Source organism: Aspergillus stella-maris (genome assembly GCF_047715825.1).
Source record: "Aspergillus stella-maris strain CBS 113639 unplaced genomic scaffold BDV14scaffold_36, whole genome shotgun sequence".
In the NCBI taxonomy this organism is placed as follows: Eukaryota; Fungi; Ascomycota; class Eurotiomycetes; order Eurotiales; family Aspergillaceae; genus Aspergillus; species Aspergillus stella-maris.
This window is the reverse complement of record NW_027396830.1, coordinates 146,724-165,207: the sequence shown is the minus strand read 5'-3', so window position 1 is coordinate 165,207 and position 18,484 is coordinate 146,724. Positions and strand designations below refer to the sequence as shown.

The 18,484-nt window shown below is 48.3% G+C and overlaps 6 protein-coding genes across 6 annotated transcripts; 3 read left to right on the top strand and 3 right to left on the bottom strand.

Annotated features, from left to right (window-relative positions):
* The first annotated feature begins 1,222 nt into the window (after positions 1 to 1,222).
* BDV14DRAFT_175534 (serine hydrolase domain-containing protein) lies at positions 1,223 to 2,527 on the top strand. The gene has a single exon (XM_073769090.1). The coding sequence runs from the start codon at positions 1,248 to 1,250 to the stop codon at positions 2,427 to 2,429; it is 1,182 nt and encodes a 393-aa protein (XP_073626990.1). The 5' UTR covers positions 1,223 to 1,247; the 3' UTR covers positions 2,430 to 2,527.
* A 324-nt stretch (positions 2,528 to 2,851) lies between these two features.
* BDV14DRAFT_209572 (Zn(II)2Cys6 transcription factor) lies at positions 2,852 to 5,136 on the top strand. Its single transcript, XM_073775675.1, has 4 exons — positions 2,852 to 3,198; positions 3,250 to 3,361; positions 3,420 to 4,060; positions 4,110 to 5,136. Exons 1-4 carry the CDS (start codon positions 2,942 to 2,944, stop codon positions 5,125 to 5,127), a joined length of 2,028 nt encoding a protein of 675 aa, XP_073626989.1. The 5' UTR covers positions 2,852 to 2,941; the 3' UTR covers positions 5,128 to 5,136.
* A 1,298-nt stretch (positions 5,137 to 6,434) lies between these two features.
* On the top strand, positions 6,435 to 7,753 carry BDV14DRAFT_209569 (FAD-dependent oxidoreductase; the record flags this gene model as incomplete). Its single annotated transcript, XM_073775674.1, has 2 exons — positions 6,435 to 6,452; positions 6,500 to 7,753. 2 exons carry the CDS (start codon positions 6,435 to 6,437, stop codon positions 7,751 to 7,753), a joined length of 1,272 nt encoding a protein of 423 aa, XP_073626988.1.
* A 5,178-nt stretch (positions 7,754 to 12,931) lies between these two features.
* BDV14DRAFT_201277 (uncharacterized protein) lies at positions 12,932 to 13,469 on the bottom strand (the record flags this gene model as incomplete). Its single annotated transcript, XM_073773718.1, has 2 exons — positions 12,932 to 13,071; positions 13,133 to 13,469. The coding sequence occupies 2 exons, from the start codon at positions 13,467 to 13,469 to the stop codon at positions 12,932 to 12,934; spliced, it is 477 nt and encodes a 158-aa protein (XP_073626987.1).
* Positions 13,470 to 13,613: 144 nt separating this feature from the next.
* On the bottom strand, positions 13,614 to 15,255 carry BDV14DRAFT_80282 (alpha/beta hydrolase). Its single transcript, XM_073777562.1, has 3 exons — positions 15,119 to 15,255; positions 14,795 to 15,046; positions 13,614 to 14,727 (listed from the first exon to the last, which is right to left on the bottom strand). Exons 2-3 carry the CDS (start codon positions 14,986 to 14,988, stop codon positions 13,731 to 13,733), a joined length of 1,191 nt encoding a protein of 396 aa, XP_073626986.1. The 5' UTR covers positions 14,989 to 15,046; positions 15,119 to 15,255; the 3' UTR covers positions 13,614 to 13,730.
* An 823-nt stretch (positions 15,256 to 16,078) lies between these two features.
* On the bottom strand, positions 16,079 to 17,914 carry BDV14DRAFT_175522 (putative MFS multidrug transporter). The gene is made up of 5 exons (XM_073769089.1): positions 17,765 to 17,914; positions 17,591 to 17,714; positions 17,335 to 17,541; positions 16,948 to 17,283; positions 16,079 to 16,885 (listed from the first exon to the last, which is right to left on the bottom strand). The coding sequence occupies exons 1-5, from the start codon at positions 17,907 to 17,909 to the stop codon at positions 16,153 to 16,155; spliced, it is 1,545 nt and encodes a 514-aa protein (XP_073626985.1). The 5' UTR covers positions 17,910 to 17,914; the 3' UTR covers positions 16,079 to 16,152.
* Between the last annotated feature and the right edge of the window lie 570 nt (positions 17,915 to 18,484).

The following is an 18,484-nucleotide window of genomic DNA, read 5'->3' as shown; positions in this document are numbered from 1 at the left end:
CCGCGCCCTCACCTGCGCAGCGGAGAGGATATTCTGGATTAGATATACACACCCATCCACAGACAACAATAGCACCTCCAGTTCAGCAAAATACTACCTCGCCCGTGTAGAAGGCCTCAAATCCTCTATCCTAAGGCACCTCTAGGACCTCACCACCGGCTCCTTTAAAGACAGCCCCAATAATCCCACTCTCCACCCACAAGACGCAAATACCCTGGCACTAACATACGGCATCATGTCACCAAATGGCCCAAAAGTGACAATGACAAAATAAGACGGGTCTCAGAATACTTAGCATCAAACTGGACACCACTCGGCCCTGAAGTCCCTGAATTACCAGGGAACATATCACCCTTCATATCGAGTCTTGAATTTAGTGCACATATTGTCGTGGGTCGTCCGGATAGAACACTATCCCTGATTAAAATGAACACCCACTGCCAGTTGTTCCTGCCTTGTTCATTGCGACGTCTCGCTTTAGGAAGCAATGACTGGGGCGTTCCTGCCCTATGGATTGTAATTGTGGGAGGTACGACTTGCTGCCGTGGTACTCGTCAATGCAGCGCACAAATGAAGCGTATCAAAAGACTCTGCCAGGACTAATTGTACGTTCTTCATTTTGTTCTTCAATTTAAGATGCGCTATCAATAATCATATTCTGTGCGCTTCTGCTCAATTATAAGCACTTTTGATTCGATATTGTTTAGCTAAGTTCTGTTTAGGGTTGTTGGTACTATAGACGGTACCCCGCACGTTGTCTCTCTGGGCGCCTACAAAGCCATTGCCTAATATTGTTCAGCAGTTCCACTTAACAAAAGTTATTGTTGTCAGCTCACTGGGTCTCTCCTTGTCAGTCACTATAGTGCTTATTTACAGAATGTCCAAATGACTGCCGATGGCTGCCATCACACATCTCGGCTGGCCGCGGACGGAACTAAAACTGTTATCATTCTCGGCCCCAATGGCTAAAGTCTCACCCTATTTAAACTAGTCCTTCAAAGATATAGATGCTTACCAATCTACAATATAATCATATCACAAAGCTGCAGAAACGGCAAGAATTGCCGCCAAACCAGCCAGTGGGAAAGTGGAACAGGTCAGGAACAGGATCGCCACGCCTTTCCCCACTGCGTACCTCGGCCCAGCATGAGTCGACATGACGACAACTGCTCTTTATATGCCCCTCTTCCTCTTTCTTAATCTTTCCCTTTCCTCCCTGTCGGTTTCTCTAACATCCCAACCTCACTATGGCGTCCATCGAAGGCCACTGCGACCAGCGCTTCAACGCCCTCCGCGACGTCTTCACCGAGCACATCAAATCCGGCAAAGAAGTCGGCGCCTCGGTCTGCGTCTCCATCAATGGCAAAACCGCCGTCGACCTCTGGGGCGGATACGCGAAGCCCGATCTCAGCCAGCCCTGGAAGCGCGACACCATCGCCCCCGTCTGGTCAATCAGCAAAACAATATCCGCCCTTGCAGTCCTCCTCCTCGTCGACCGCGGCCAACTGAGTCTCGACGACCCCGTACATAAATACTGGCCCGCCTTCGACACAGAGGATAAGCGCCCTGTTAAAGTCAAGCACTTCCTCTCACACACATCGGGCCTACCAGCCTGGGACCCGCCAATTGACGTCGGAACCCTCCTCGACAACCAGGACGTCGCAACGGAGAAACTTGTCGCGCAGAAACCATGGTGGGAACCCGGCACAGCATCAGGATACCACCTCGTCTCGCAGGGCCTCTTAATCGGTGAACTGGTCAAGCGCGTCTCCGGCAAACCGCTCCCGCAATTCGTATCCGATGAATTCGCCACCCCTCTCAACGCAGACTTCCACCTGGGGATCCAAAATGAGAATGAATTCGGACGTATTGCCGAGATGATTCCTCCGGCCGAGGGTCTTCCACCGGGTCTCCTCGATAAAGCACCGGAGCCCACGCATCCAATGTACATTGCTCTCCGCGCCATGCGCGGCGTACGCATGGAAGCAAGTCTAAGCTCAACACCGGCCTTCCGCAAAAGCGGCATCGGCTCAATGGGCGGTCTCTCCAATGCCTCCGGCTTCAACAAGATCCTACAAATAATAACCAACAACGGAACACTAAACGGGCACCAATACCTCAAACCCAGCACAATCGACCTTATCTTCGAAACGCAAGCCGAAGGAATTGACCTCGTCCTCGGCACACCGCTTAGAATGGGCAATGGCTTCGGAATAGGGAACACGGGTATTGACTGGATGCCTAATGGTAAGGTTGCGTTTTGGGGCGGGTACGGCGGGTCCATTGCGATTATGGATCTTGAGCGCGGGGTGACGTTTACGTATGCGATGAATCGCATGGAGAATGGGACGTTGGGGAATTCGAATACTGAGGCTTATGTTAGGGCTTTCTATCGGGCTTTGGGGGACGAGGGGAAGGCGAGTTTGTAGCTAGAGATTACCGTGAGGTAGCCGACAAGGGATATAATTATGATTGAATGCATGAATCTACAAACTCAACAGAAACGTAGAATCAGGATATGCCAGGTTATATTTGGGTGTCTCCCATCTGTATACAACGTCTCCCATCAAAGACAAGTATCTATTCATGATGAAATCCAGACACAAATGTATATACATCTGCACGACGAGCTATCAAACGAGAACCACAAACCTCGTTCAACCTAATCTCCTCACTCATAAGTATTTAGCTAAGAAAGGCACTTACTCTGAAATTTATCTCGTCAACTAGCTTCCAGGACTCTAAATACTCAGTACTTACTCTACAGTACAGTACACTGCCGCCTAACAGTAATCCGTATGTGCCAAGCATAAATGACTCAGCTATGAACATAACTAAACCCAAGGCCCCACAAGCGTTGCGGCTGACACTCCTGCTCACAACAATCTTCCTCTGCTTAAATCCTTCATCTAAAGAAGAGTTTTACTTCTTGAATGCCATCATGAAACGAAGCTACGCTGGCGTTCCCCCCGGAATGACGCATAGCTGGGGCCAACCGCCATCATCATGTCAACAATGCCGGGCAAAGAAGCGCCGTTGTGATCGGCAGGTGCCGTGCTGGAATTGTGCCCAGCGGGGGATGGAGTGCGTATATAGTGATCAGGTGGGGAGTCAGAAGAGGGTGAGGATGGTTGCAGAATCGGGGGATAATGTAGGGGTGGTGAATGGTGAGGGGAGGATGGAAGGGGAGCGGGGTGGGTTAGTACGCTCTAGAATGGCCTGAAGCATTGAGTTGCTGACTATCATCAGTGGAGAGGAGATGCTTGAGCGGTTGAAAAAGCTCGAGGAGGCTGTGTTCAGGCGTGCAAATGGAGGCTCGGAATCGATGGGCAACGGAGCATCAGGGTTGGGGTCTCAGGAGGTACCTATTTACCACCCATGCCATACGTGAATGCTCGCAGCAACTGATGGCTCATCAGACCGAAGGCAATCCTCAGCAACTTGCCTTTCGACCATTCTGCTCACACCCGGGCGCTCCACTAAATGGAACAGTACCAGATGAAGTTCATTCGTACCTCCCGCCGCTGCCTGAAGCAAGGGAGCTGTTTGACCACTTTAGCGTGACAATGCACCCGACCATGGGTATATTGCACATTTCGTCAACAAAGCACTTATTAGAGGAGACGTATCGAAACCTGTTTGAGGGCATCACTGACGACAAGTCGGCAGTGGCACTACTGTTCACGATATTCGCCGGCTCGGCGCTCTCGGCAACTCCTACCTTACTTGAAAAGCTTAAAGCGACCCAAGATGAAGCATCCGCAGGAGGCAAAACATATTTGAACATTGCACGCTCCGCAGTGGAGTCTCTTCGATCAGCCACTGTATCAACAACTGGTCTTAGCGCAATTATTGTTTTGGCGAACTTGATCACGAACGAGAGTGGCCATGGACTCGACGGGCATCTGCTAAGATCGCAGTGTTACTGGATGGCGCGGAGCATGGAGGTTCACCTTCTTGATACACCAAAGCGACAGGAAGAGCGCAGGGTTAAGGGCTGCAATACCATCGAGTTCGAGGTCCAGAGACGGATCTGGTGGAACTTGATCGCGACAGATTGGTATTTCCCTTCTCCTTTAACGTGGCAACTGAAATTAATGAATTTATAGGCTATCCTCATTCTCCGGGACTGCGCAAGAAGGGACTTACCTTTACCACCCCAGCCACATGTGCGTCGACCTTCCCGCCAACGTGGACGACTCTGAGATCAGCGCAACAGAACCGCTCAAACCAAAGCCTCTATCCGAACCAACATCATCAACATTCCTGATTTACCGTGTCAAACTAGCATCCGTATGTCGAGGTGTCGTTGACTCAATGCCGCCCATAGCGTGGAGTACGGGACCGTGCTACGACACAGTATTAGCCCTTGATGCCCGCTTCCATGATTGTCTGGCTGCCCTGCCTGGTCCTTACCAGTTAAGCCAGGACACTCTAATAACAGGCGAGCAAACGTGTGATGACCGCCCCTATATCGTGTGGCAACGCACGACAGCGCATCTCTCCGTACACACCCGGCTCTGTCGGCTGCACCGACCGTATCACCTTAAGGGAATGACTGATCCGACGTACAAGTACTCTCGCGATGCGTGCGTCCGCTCCGCTCAGATAGTATTAGATTTGCGCCGCTCGATGGACGAGACACAAACGCGCGTTGGTTTCACCCCCGCTCGATTCTGGATTGTTGCGCAGCATGTCTTCCTGGCGGCATTGACTTTAGCGACCGATGTATCGTTCGACGGAAACGCTCTGGATGCAGAAATACGCAGGCAGAAAGTACTTGCTGCTTATGAAACACTCGAAAAGTCAACGGAGGAATCTTGCGGGTTCCGAGAGACGATTCAAAAGAACCTGCGGACCCTAATGGCGACATTGAATAGAGAGGGACGAGAAGTAGACGCTCTGAACACGAATGGACCAGCAAATCTCTCTCAAGGGCATTCAATACCTTTAAAGGGATTGTCAGAACGTACAAACATGGCTGGTGCACCCGATGGAGAAGGGCTATCAGACGGCTCAGCACCATGGGAAGAGAACTGGGACCAGCTCTGGTCGGAATTTCTAGCGGTCGCACCGGACCTTGATTTCTCGCAGTGGGACAAGTTGCTCGATGGGACCGATACATAATGTGCTATAGAAGTCAAACTAGGAAGGCGCTGATGACTGCCTTGTCAACTTTGAAAGAACGCGCGACCAACCCCAGCTACCTCCAAGGAAGGAGCCATCGTGTCTCCCATGCATGCCCAACGAGAAAGAACTACCAGCTGCCATCTCAAATAGGGAATGAGCGACCGTAGGAATGTTGATCATTGAGTGAGGCTTATGTCGCCTTACCAAAATTCGCAATCCCAACAGCGTTCGGCTCATCCTTCTCACTGCTGCTAGCCGCAGTACGCTCGACACCAAACTCAGTTCTTGCTCTTCTAGCCTCAATAGCCTCGGCACCCTTGAAGCTCTCTCGAACACTCTGTGCATGGCAAGACCGTCGGCACCCTTGGCCTTCAAAGACATGGTCGATCTGCTCGAGGCAAAGACCGCGGACTATAGGGCGGAGGAAGCACACCATGGGCAGAAAGGAGGCGTTGAAGACGGCTCGTACGGCAATTCATCAGTGGAAGGCCTACTGGGGATATAATGCTAGCCTTGGATAGGGGAGACGTACAAACGAGGTAGTATTTGTATCCAATCGAGGAAAAACTGGAAGATGCCACTGTGACGACGATTCCGTTGACAGGTGAAAGTCAGCATAAATTAAGTCTATAAAGACAGATGCAGAGGGCTAAATACATAACCAGTTTGATGCAGAGCCTATTGTACGCGGTGATGATGACGGGCAGGTGATAGCCAATGAAACTGAGAAGTTGGTGGGTGTTAGTATGACTAGAGGACAGGCAGCATACTTGATACCAGTCAACTGTTGCATATAGAGGACGCCAAAGCCCAGCAACATCCAGTGCAGGTTCTGCTGGGCCCCGTGTCTGAAGAGAGACTTCTCCCCACGACGGAAGATTGTCTTCTTCCAAAGCAAGCTTGATCCCCCCACGCACTTCAAGAATTTCCTCATGCGTCTCATCGTCTTCTTATTCTCGATTGACTCTGGCTGTTGGTCGACATTCGAAGATCATACCCCAGATTGACCATGCCAGAATGCGGGCGACATGCATCTTGGATGGAAGGCCGAGGTTAATTGTCAGAAAATATCTGGGAGAAAATCCTGTTCGTGAATGAACAAGAGGAGGCCAATACACAAGTGCTATGTCTTGCTTGAACAAGCCTTCAGCTCGGAGGCATAAACGCACTTGGAGGCCATCCCGCGGGTACCCTTCCCAATACAGTAATGAGACCGCGGACATCCGCTGAGGCTCACGAGTATAAGAGCACCACAAAAACGTGGACAGGTAATATGCTATTCAGACATTGAAGAAAGACTAGCAATGGCTGTTACAAGAAAAGTAAGTTACTTCGTCCTCTTCACACATGCATGACCTGACCCAACCAGGCAATCATCATCGGCGCCGGCCCAGCAGGCCTCAGCCTTGCCCTCCACCTACACCAAACCACCAACATCCGCTGCACAATCTACGAACTTAGAACCGAGCCTACAACACTGGGCGGTGCAATTGGTATCCCCTCAAATGGCCTCCGTCTGTTCGACCGTCTTGGTGGAGGCATATACCAGTCCCTTCTCGCCCGAGGAAGCAGCCGGAGCGATTTTGCGATGCACTCGCTCAACGGAAGTATTCTTGCGCAGGACAAGGACGTTTTCGCTCATTCTCGCTCGGAGACAGGGTACGGGTACATGCGTGTCAAGAGGACGGATATCGTTGATGTCCTGCACAAGGCTGTCAAAGAGGCTGACATAGCAGTCCTTTTCAACAAACGAATCACGAGCATCGAGGAAGGGAATGGCAATGTGACTGCCATATTTGCAGACGGAACAAAGGCCGATGCCGATATACTCTTCGGCTGTGACGGTATACACTCGGCAGTCCGCCAACTCTACGTCGACCAATCCCAAAAACCAGAGTACTCTGGCCTTGCGGGTTTAATGTCCATTATCCCAACAGCGAACCTCCCCGAATCTGCAACAAAACATATCCGCGGCTTAACAACAACATTCACAAACCAAGGCATGTTCATGGGCGCCCCCTGCACCGCCTCAGGCGACGAAGTATACTGGGGCTTCCAGCGCGAGATGACAATCCCCAACGCGAACGAAGACAGAGATGGATGGGAAGTGCAGGGACGTCATGAAATCGAGGGTTTCAAGAAGAATCTGCATGGCGTTCTTGCGGAGGGTAAGGGAGAATGGTGCGAGACTCTTCGCCTCCTCGTCGATCAAACAGAGGTCATGAAGTTCTACCCTATTTATCGCCTTCCACTTGGCGGATGCTGGTCTCGTGGGAAGGTCATTTTGATAGGTGACGCCGCGCACGCAATGCAGCCTCATGCTGGGCAGGGCGTGGGTATGGCGCTTGAAGATGTGTTCTTGGTCTCGAGGCTCCTGGCGGACGCAAGTCAGTCTATGGAGGACGTTGGCACCTCCTTCCACACGATAAGAAAACCACGTGTCGAGCAGATTTACCATACCGCATCACACAACGCACAGGCACGGAAGAACACGGGACCATGGGGTCAGTGGATCAGAGAGTGGGTTATCTGGGCCTCCTTTGCGAATCCTTTTGGTGCGGCGCCTAGGGGTATGCTTGGGCAGAAGTTTACTACGTATGATATCGAGGAGGAGATCATTTGATAAGGAGTAGAAGGGCGCTTGTTGTATGGACTGGTCAGTTCGTATTGTCTCTATTCTATATGGTTCCTACAGCCCCGGCCATCTAGTTTGACTTTCGCATAGCAATCTGATCTGCAATGTTAAGTTACCTATAACAAGAACACAGCGTCGCTGTGAGGTCTATACTGGATATAACTGCGTAGAGATCATTACACCCGAGAACCACAATCACAATATCTTCGAGAACCACCAACTGGACAGACATATAGAACCAATCCCAGCAACCCTCGTTCCAACCAACCCATGCCAGCTACTCCATAAGAGCCCCCTCCTAGGCAGAATCCCCGCATTTTCATAAGACCTGAACGTCTTAACCCAAGCCTCATAAGAATCATCCTCTCCGGCCCACCCAAAAATCTTCGCCTTATTAATAGAAGCCACAAACTGCGCCCCAGGAACAAGCCTCGAAAGCAGCCCGTCCATCTGCGCAAAGCTATGCTTTTGAAACGAAGCAGCAGCACTACAAGCATCAAGACCATACTTATCAACAATTCCCGCACAAACGCCCTTCTTACCCCCAACCCACTCGACTAAACTCAGCGTTGGCCTCGCTTCAACAGACGAAGGTGGTTCACATCCCTCCGTCGAAACGCCATAATACCGACCCAGTAACGTCCACAGGAATCGCCACGCCATGGGACCTCCGCACGTAGCCTACTAAGGAGCGGATGCCTCTAACGATAGGGCTCAATTCTTTTGCTTCGATAGACTCTTCTTGATAATCTCTTTCTTCGCTACATGGAGGGGTCGAATCCTCAAGGGGCTGGAGTAACTAGCGGCCACGCCGCTAGTGATCACGTAATCTACATGGGTACTTGAAATCTGCTAACACCAAACATAAACGGTCGTCCCCCGCGGTCCCCCGCGAGGACGAATGGGACGACGAGGGCAGGTATTTCACCTAAGGTTGAAATACCCAGCCAGTGTCAGGGTGCCAATTTAGACCCCATGGTGCCCGGAATAAGGATTGCGAGGTTCTGCCTGTTCTAACCACCTAGCTGACCAATACTTCCTTGACGTCAATGTCAATCCCATTCTTGATCTCTAAGCAACGTCTTGTTATACAAAGTGCCTGTCTAATAGTCTAATCCTGCATTCTGCCCGTGTATCTACTCTGTTATTCTGTTCTAACCACGCTCCTGAGGTATACACATCTCGCGCGACATCAAATTTTAGTGGCGCGAGATGACCCACCAGCACGTGATGCCAAGACCATTATTAAGCAGGTTTATCTCGCATGACCTTTTATGTAAGGATGCGAAATGTAAAATAAACCTTGTTCTACATTTTCCCAAAGCCAAGTGTTTAACAACCGGTTACATAATGTCATCACCGCATAATTTTGATTTCAGTGACATGGCCATTCCCCGTGACCCTCTGGAGTTCGAGCAAGATGAGGTAATAATCCAGGTACCAAGCAGTGGACAACTGGTTACCAAACACTAATATTGCTTTCTAGATACAAGTATTATCTGATAATGAGGCACGATCTCAAGCTACCACTACATGACCAATTACTAATTACTTGAAGGAACAATCAGAGGATGTTAATATAGTATGTTATGACTTCCTAACTACTTGCAAATACTAATATATATTATGCAGCCCTTTGATGGTTTAATACCATTAACGCAGCCAAAGGGAAAGAATATCTTAACTACTCTACATTTAGAGTATATTGATAATCTACCAGAGTACCCTGAAACAAATGTAAATGGGTATACTTATGTGATTGCAACTGGGTCACAAAAACACGAGGAACTAGAGGTCATGGCGAGCGAGGTAAGTTAACTGGTTGCCTACTACTTGGGAACTGCCTAGCGAGCACTTGTCCAGTGGCTGCCTAACCCTTAATAACTGGTTTATAGATACAGTATGCAAAGCGCCAGCGTTATGGCCAACGAAAACCTATTTTCTGTCCATTCCTTAATTGCTATGCATTTAAATGGAACTGGCAATGTTCTGGCATTAGAGCTTGCGAGTTTTTAAGCCCAAGGCTTAAACTTATGCATCATACAAAGGTTACTGATGATATATGGAATCAAATGCAAAGCATTCGGCACAGTATTCAACAGATTGAAACTGACGAGCGAAAACGAAATGCATATAGGTATGATTCCAACACTTGCTAACTACTTGTCTAGTACTTACCTAGTACATACTAACAATTTTTAATTATACTATAGCTTATGGCGCTCCAAACTACAGTGGTTTAAAACTGGCGATGCTTGTATCAATCAGCTACCATACTGCAAGCCAGAATTCTACTGGCGTACTATACCGGTCTGACTTGCTTATTAACTGTTTTCTCACTGGTTGACAACTGCTAACATCCCTTTAGAATATTGATGGTACATACAGTCCATATATTGGATGTAGTAATGAGGATGGCCGTCAAAACCCTATACATTATCGTGCGCAAATTCAGGGCTATACAGCTGTTGACCTGGAGTTTCTTGAAAAGCTTTTTAATCATGATATAATGCCTCCAACAGAGGAATGTGGTGCATTTGAACCACTAACTTCAAGACGCACACGGTGCAGTAAGTTTCCCTGGAATGCTTGTTACGTGGTTCCTAGCTGGTTATTAAGTGCTTATTAACTTGCTTAACTAGATATTGATCATCCTCAGGGCTTAGGAAAGCTCGAGCATATTAAATGTGATGTTCAGTTTACTGCTTTGATACCAGTTGATGTTCAGCAATGTCCTTATATATTATTTACATCACATGGGGTTCACACCCACCCACCACCACCACCAAGCAAACCACCAGCGCGTATAATGGAAGGAATTCAGCAACTTGCTAAGGACATAAATGATCCTGCTATAACAACTGGTTAGTACTTGCTAACTGGTTCCTGACCGCATTGCAACTAGCTGCTAAGTACTTTCTATAGCCCAGTTTCTTCGAAACCCCCAGCTTGAAGAGTTTTGCAGAAAACATCAATGCTTAACAGCAACAGAATTACGTGCAACCTTGGCGAATAAGGATCAAATTGCTGCTATTATTGAGAAGCAACGCCTTTTATCCTATCCAGAGGGTCAAAATGTTAATGCTGTTATCTTTTTAAGAAACCATGATCCAGAATTAAAGGTAAGTGCTTGTCCAGTACTTCGCAAGCAATGTCTTACTAATTTATGAATACTAGGATTATATTCAAGAATATTATCATGATAGTAATGGCATGATGATCTTTTGTGGTCATTATAACCAAATTCAATATCTTGCATCCTTACTCTCATTTAAGGTTGACATGTCTTTTAAACGAATTCGTGAAAAAGATATAAATGAGGTATTGTTTGCTACATTTGATCATGAACAGGCTAAACGTAAGTACTTTACTAGTAGTTTGCAGTTGCTTATCAATTAGTTACTAACTACTTGCTTTATACTAGTTATTACGCTCCTTCGCATTTTTACTAATATAAATACCCGGGAGGGGTATACTCTTTTGTTTAAAAGAACATTTCAACTTGTACAAAAGATTACAGGTAAAGATGTTTATTTCAACCATCTTCATGGGACTGGCATCTATGGTATAATTATAGACATGGAGCCATCTCAATACACTGGTAAGTACTAACCAAGCACTTGGCAAGTGGTAGCTAACTATCTTATTAGGACTTGGATATTACTTGGCAGAAGTTGACCCTCAAAAGCGTGATTGGCGCTGGCAATTACAGCATATGGTTATATTTTGCCGGGTTCACTTTCAGCGCAATATTTTAAAGGCTATTGGAACTCGCAATCGTGGGTCAGACCTTTGGAGCCGCATGATGACATTGCTATCATGCCAATCAGAGGAGGACTATGACACTATTGTCGACTTGATAAGCAGTTAGTAGCCACCTATGAATCATTTGCTAAGTACCTACTAACTACTTATAGCACGAGAGCCAAGCAAGCAAGTACGCGAGTGGGCAGTACAAAAAAAGCCAGCTGTTATTAAAGCAGGTCTAAACAAAGCCTGCTCTGGCATTCTACCTTATCATTTTGATTTATTGCAAAATTATACTAATGCTGTCGAGCAATCCCATCAAAAGTCATATGCATCTGGAAAGTATTTACCTTTGGTTCAAGCAGTTAAAAAGTAAGTACTAAGTAGCCTCTTACCACTTGACAAGCACTAACTAACTACTTAATAGCTCAGCAAAACTTGATAAGGATGTTATTGTTCAACACCTACAATATAAAAAGTATGGTTTTCACCATTCTTATCATAATACAAATATGCCTATTAACTATGCACACTCTGAATCACGCCAAGGTACCTATACTTTAAGGAATTCCATTTGTATAAGATTTGCTAACTAGTATTCAGCAAGTAGCCAAAGGTCTCGATCACAAGGTAGTATGATACTTTTTGCATAACTGCTTGCCAAACACTTGCTAACTAATACTAGTTAGTCGTGGACGTAAACGTCAGCGTTCTAGTACAAGTTCCTCAAGCATCCGAGGTCCATCTCCTGCCCAATCACAGGTACTACCCAGCCAAGATACTGGGGCCCACGGGGTAAACAGTGATGAAATGTATAGCTAGGCCAACTGGTTATATACCAGCCATCGGACACTTGCTAACTGCTTGACAGATCTTCTATACAATCCTCCCAGGATCTTCACCATGCTGTCTTAACCAATAACCATCTTTCAAATCAGGAAAAAAGGGAGCAACTTGAATTAAGAAAGTTAGAGGCAGAGGTACAGCAACAGGAGGAGGATGTACGTGCAAAGCGCCTTGCAAATGACGAAAAGGAACTGGCATTAATTGAAAGGCGCCGACAGATTCAAGGTTTGTAAGTAATCAATAAAAACTTGTGAGTAATCACCTAGCAAGTGTCAAGGTGCGGGCTCAGGAATGTAGTCAGAACAGAATAACGAAGTAGATACACGGGCAGAATGCAGGATCAGACTATCAGACAGGCGCTTAGTATAACAAGACGTTGCTCAGAGATCAGGAATGGGATCAACGTTGGAGTCCAGGAAGTATCGGTCAGCGAGGCGGTTAGAACAAGCAGAATCTCGCGATAGTTATTCCGGGCACCGTGCCCGGAATGAGGCTCTAAGCTGGCACCGTGACACTAGTCAACTATTTGCAAACTCTCCATTAACCAGTCGCCAGCTCTACGTAACTACTTAACTACCAAGTGTCTCTCTCAATTGCGTCTTCACAGTCAAAAAGATCAACCAGAAGACAGTGCTTCCACTTGCCGCAAATCCACTTGTCAGTGCAGTTCGCACAAGGGGCCATATACCCCATCCGGTGGGCCTCAGTACGGACTTTGGCATCATATGGCTGGTAACTGGTTAGTAAACAGTCAATCAGTAGATAAACACTTACCTTCCTCTCCTTGGTCAGGGGCAATGGCGGCTTGGGCTCGTCCTCGGCATAGATAGCAGTTGCCGACTGGTTGCTGACCAGTTGGGAGATCCATAGCAGCACCAGACTCCGAGGTCTCGTTAGAGGAAGGGTGCTGGTCGGGGTTGTCAACAGGACTGCTTGCCAAGCGGTTACTGATCTTCTCTACCTCTTCGTCGGAAGCAGTTGCTGACTGTTCGATTTCCCCGTCGCCCTCCGAACCGCTTGCCGATTGCTCGCCGTTATCGCCATCCTCCGAGCCGCTTGGCAACTGGTGGAGGTCGATGTTGTCATCTGAACTGCTTGTTGACTGCACCATCTTGTTCTCGTCGATTTCCTCAAGACCGCGGTACAAGTCTAAGCAGTTATGTTTGGTTTTGATGACTTCTTCCCTGGTGCTGAATAAGGGGGTTGCCAGGTCAAGGCTCTGATTTTGCACGATCTTCCTGATTAATGTATTCTTGTTCCCTTTATGATACGGCAAAGCTTCAGGATCATCGAGGCGTCATATGGAGTCTACAAGTGGGGCTGAGTTTCCGTCGATCTCTCAATGGTACTCAGCGATGTGAATTCCAATGCCCTAATCTCCTTTGGAAATGTTTAATATCCCCATGGCCAACTCAAGATACCCTGGCATAATGCCCTGCGGCACATCCTTATCTTTAACCAGCGCCAAAAGCCTCCCCTGCTGCCCAAGTGCCTCTGAGCACTGCCATGCATGATTCTTCCCCAGCTCAACATGGAGGACTACATCCGCCCCGTCCGTCCTAGCCTGCTTGACAAAATCCTCAATATCATAAAGAAAGACCAACTCTTCAGATCCAGCCGTAATCAACATTCGAGGCGGAAGGATATCCTTCCACGACCCACGCTTTTCTCGGCCCGACGCAAAGTTCCCATATAGTAAGTCCTCCTCCTTGCTTGCATCGCGCAATATCCACTCGCAATATGTATCAAGAGACCTCTTATGCAACCTCTCTTCCCAATATAACTCCATCGTACGCGGGTGATCCGAATGGAGATTCAACCACGGACTGACGAGAACTGCAGCCGCAGGCTTCGTATGCGCAAACCCGTCTGTCTTGCTCCGTTCATATAACCCAAACAACAGGGACATTATCAAGTGTCCGCCTGCCGAATCACCCATAACCACAATTTTCTCCAGAGTAACACCCAAATCATCGACAAGCCAGTCCCAAGCCGCAATGATTTCATCCCGTTGTATTGGAAAAGCAGCCTTCGGCGCAAGGGTATAATCCAGACTAAACACCGCCGTCTTTACACCCTTGGACTCAAGTATTTCAGAGAGGAATATATGCTCTGGAGCCCCTGTGCTCGGGTGGCCAGAGACATATCCCCCTCCATGAGCATGGAGGATCACAATATCTGCGTCGCGGGGCTCGATGGGTTCGACTGAGAGGGATCGGAGAAGCCAGTACCCCGTGTATTTCTTCGTTTGGACCCATTCAAACAGGTGCGGGATATGTCCGTAGCGAGTAGAGGTCTTGATATTTGACCCGGACGTGTCGGGCGCGAGGTACCATTGCCAGAGGGGGAGGGGGACGTGGTTTCCTAGGCTGTCGAGTGAACCTTAACCTTTACTCCTAAAGTTGTAAGTACGGTAAATGGGAAGATAGGATATACCAAGTCATAACATGTCTAAACAAATGCTCCCTCAGCGGCGGCGGTCTATACGTGTTCCATGGCCGGTACCGGAGGAGTAAAGTGGTGCCCACAACCCATGGGAGCCGAAAGCATACTGTAAACCCCGTCTGTATGAGATCAAAGACAGTTATCGGAGTAGCTGGATTAGGTTCTTTGGATAAGCTCATTTTCATCGAGACGATCGAGTCGTGGCGGGGTAGAATGGGTGTGAGATGGGATTGCTGCTTGCTTCTGTCGCCCAGCGGGATTGTGCATATTAGCCGCCAGACCGCATATTAGGCTAAAATAGGGCCGGGGGCAGACAATTTAGAGTTGCAAGGATAGGCCTTGATTCAAATCAGGCGAAGTTAGCTAGAATTCGAAAAGAATTACGGAGTAAATCAGTCAAGCTTGCGGAAGGAACAGACTAGCAATAGCCCCAGGAACGGTCCGAACCAAGGCCCCAAGACATGTCCAATACAGAGAGACGGGTCCATGAATAATATAACTGTAGTGATGACAGTGGAGCCAAGCCATACAAAACCACAGACAGAAGTCCCAGCCCTGGTCCTCTACCATAAACGCCATTACGCTCTCTAGCGCAGAGGCGTCATCTCTTAGCGCCTCACCACAAGATCACCCCTGTCTAACAAGAAACAAGGGAACCATGCAGTGTCACCAAGAGCCATTTCCTGGAACACTCGCTGACTGTAATCAGTGCTTAATCTCGATAGAGCAAGGCAAATCTCATATTACGACCATCACATCACATTGACTAACCTGCAGTTGGCCCTGCAATGTGCCTAAATATGTGACGACTCTTCGGAGCTGCCGTTCGCAGTCGAGGTGGCTGGGACGCTGAGTGTGATCTGGGCTGGGCACTAATGCGAGTGACAGGGCGTCACCCTGCATGTAAAATTTACGAACCGCTGTTTAAATTGCTATATTTGTTCGGTAATTTAGTCCTCAGGGGCAATTGCATGTACCGGCACTTATCCTTATGGCCCCCAACCAACAGATCGGCAGCTCGAGGTTGCTGAATACTGGTTCCTTATGTACGGCGGCTGTAAGGGATGGGCGCAGGATGCAGCTTGGACATGTGAGATGCCTGCTCCTGCATTTTGTGTTGTTAATATGTGCATGGCGTGGTTGACAAGGTACCCTGGAGCTGTGGACTTCGGCGACTATGTGATGATTGAGTGCTAAAGATGTAGGTACTTTTGTCACAAGGCAGTTTGGCAAGCAGGGATACTCTGTATAGGAAGTAGCCACAATGTATCGAATATGGATTAGTTAAATTGAGAACAGCCACTCCTGTCATTTTAATATGCGTCAGAGATTGAGGCGAACATGTCTTGTTATGTACTCTGCTCTTCGGCCTTAGCAGCCTCAATTAATCCCCCAACACCCCCCTTCCCCTTTACAGTCAAAAACAAAATACCCGAGACAAGAACATTAGCACCCGCAAACACAATCATAACCCGGAACCCATCATCATACCCCTGACCGTAGACCATTCTTACAGCCGCAATCTCATCGGGGCTGAATCCGTTATTACCTTGGTGGAGAGAGTTTCTAGCGGCCTGGATCTGCTCTGCACTACTACCTGGCAGGGCACTTGGTAGATCTTTTTCAAGACGGGATGCCAACATTGCTGCGCAAATGGCCAGTCCGATACATCCGCCTAGTGCGCGGAGCATATTCATTGCCCCTGTCGCTGCTGCCATATCAAGATTGGAAAAAGTAATCTTGAGGACGACGTATTGCGTTGTTGTGATTATCCCCAGACCGGTGCCCATGAGAACTTCAAAGCCATACTGTGAGTTTGATCCCTTGCGGTTATTGGATAGAGTACTCAGGCACGCGGTTGACGCGAGGATCAAGGACGTTCCTAGAATCAGGAGGTGGAATGCCAACTGGGGCTTCTTGGATAGGACGGCACCGGCGACAAAGGTGAAGAAGGGGAAGGATAATGTCAGCGTCAGGAGGAGTATACCAGCTCGAGAGGCGCTCACGTCGTTGAAAGCTTGGAAACGCTGGGGGAGTATGATGATAGACGTGTAGAAGGCGAAGCCGGACAATAGAACGCTCCTAATGGTAGGTATGGCAGCATTAGTAGGAGGATCATGGCCAGACGCGCTTAGAATACCCACAGTAGTAAAAGGCTCTGTAGAGGATTGCAAACAAACTTGACTGGAAATATCGGCTCTCTTGCACTGTCATTTCGGTACTGAAGCCATGTTTGGTGTGCGAGGAAGATAATGAGGGCCGCAATTCCCGCTGTCAGGGTCCCGATAACCTCACCACTGCTCCAAGGGTAACTACTTCCACCTTCTTGGAGCGCGAACAAAAGGGGTATCAGCCAACATATCGAGAGGAGTGAGCCAACAAAGTCAAACCTCCGGAAGGTGTGACGATCAAACTTGACATCATTCGATGCAGGAATCGCCAGGGCAAGGATGACACTCGCAATCAAGGCAAGCGGGATACTGTACGCAGTCAGCTTACTCTATACCGAGATACGTTTTCGCAATACCTACTTGATGTAGAATATCCACCTCCAAGTCGTGCTGTCGACGATTACACCTCCCAGAATTGGCCCTAGAAGATTGGAGATTGCAAAGACCGAGCTGATGATACCAGGGTAGAACCCAGTCTTCTCCAGGGTAATCAGGCGCATGATGGCAATGAATACGAGGCAATATAGGCCAGAAGCCCCGATTCCTTGGAAGGCTCGAAAGACGATCCTTGAAAGTCAGCTTGATGAGGGTAATACAATAGGGCAATAGAGCCTACAATTGTTCCACTGTCTTTGCCACTCCACAAGCAATGGAGAAGACGAGGAAGATGCCATTGGAAGCAAGGATCAGGGGCTTTAGCCCGACAGTATCGCTCAATTTTGCAATCAGGAGAACGAACGCTGGGGCACATGTCAGGTTGTGACAGGCTATAACATCATGGGTGGGTTACCGTTATAGGTCAGCAAATAAGAAGTCACAATCCACGCAGACTTGCTCGTGCTGTTAAAGCTATTCGAGATATCGAAGACCGCAGTGGAAATAATAGTACTATCGAGAGCAGCGAGGAAAAGCGAGATCCACAGCCTGCGATGCATGTATGAGTCAACTAATCCACTTCGTCGTGAGGCTCGGAGCACGAACCCAAAGACGACAATATTGAGACGTAAAGTGGATATGGCCGGGCGGTTACCAGACTGTTCCTGTCTGCCTTGGCTTGGAGGACCCGCAGTATTGAGGCTTTTACTCTGGTCCTCGAGATCCTGCTCTTGTGGGTCGAGGCTTCCTTTCTCTGTACCTTGACTTGAGGCCATGGGTGTGGTGGGTCGCTCTTTCTCGGCTGGCTGCGCTATGCCTTCCATTTCGAGAGAAGGAAATGCATATGTGGTTTTCAACGGAAAAAAAAAAAAACGTCAAATATTGCTGAAATGTATCTGTGATGTGACAGGGCGCAACGTTTGCATTTAACGAACAACCTACGCCGTGTCCGTGTCCATGCCCGATGGGGCCATTCTAGCCGCAGCCTAGCCAACGACAGACATACCTCCAAAGCACCAATAAGCGCCGCTCTAATTTAGCGCAGCAGGGAATACGATCCCATCACTGACAAATCTTTTGACATGCACTTACACATTGCGTCAACTGGTGCTTTGCATGCGGTTCTTTCATATGC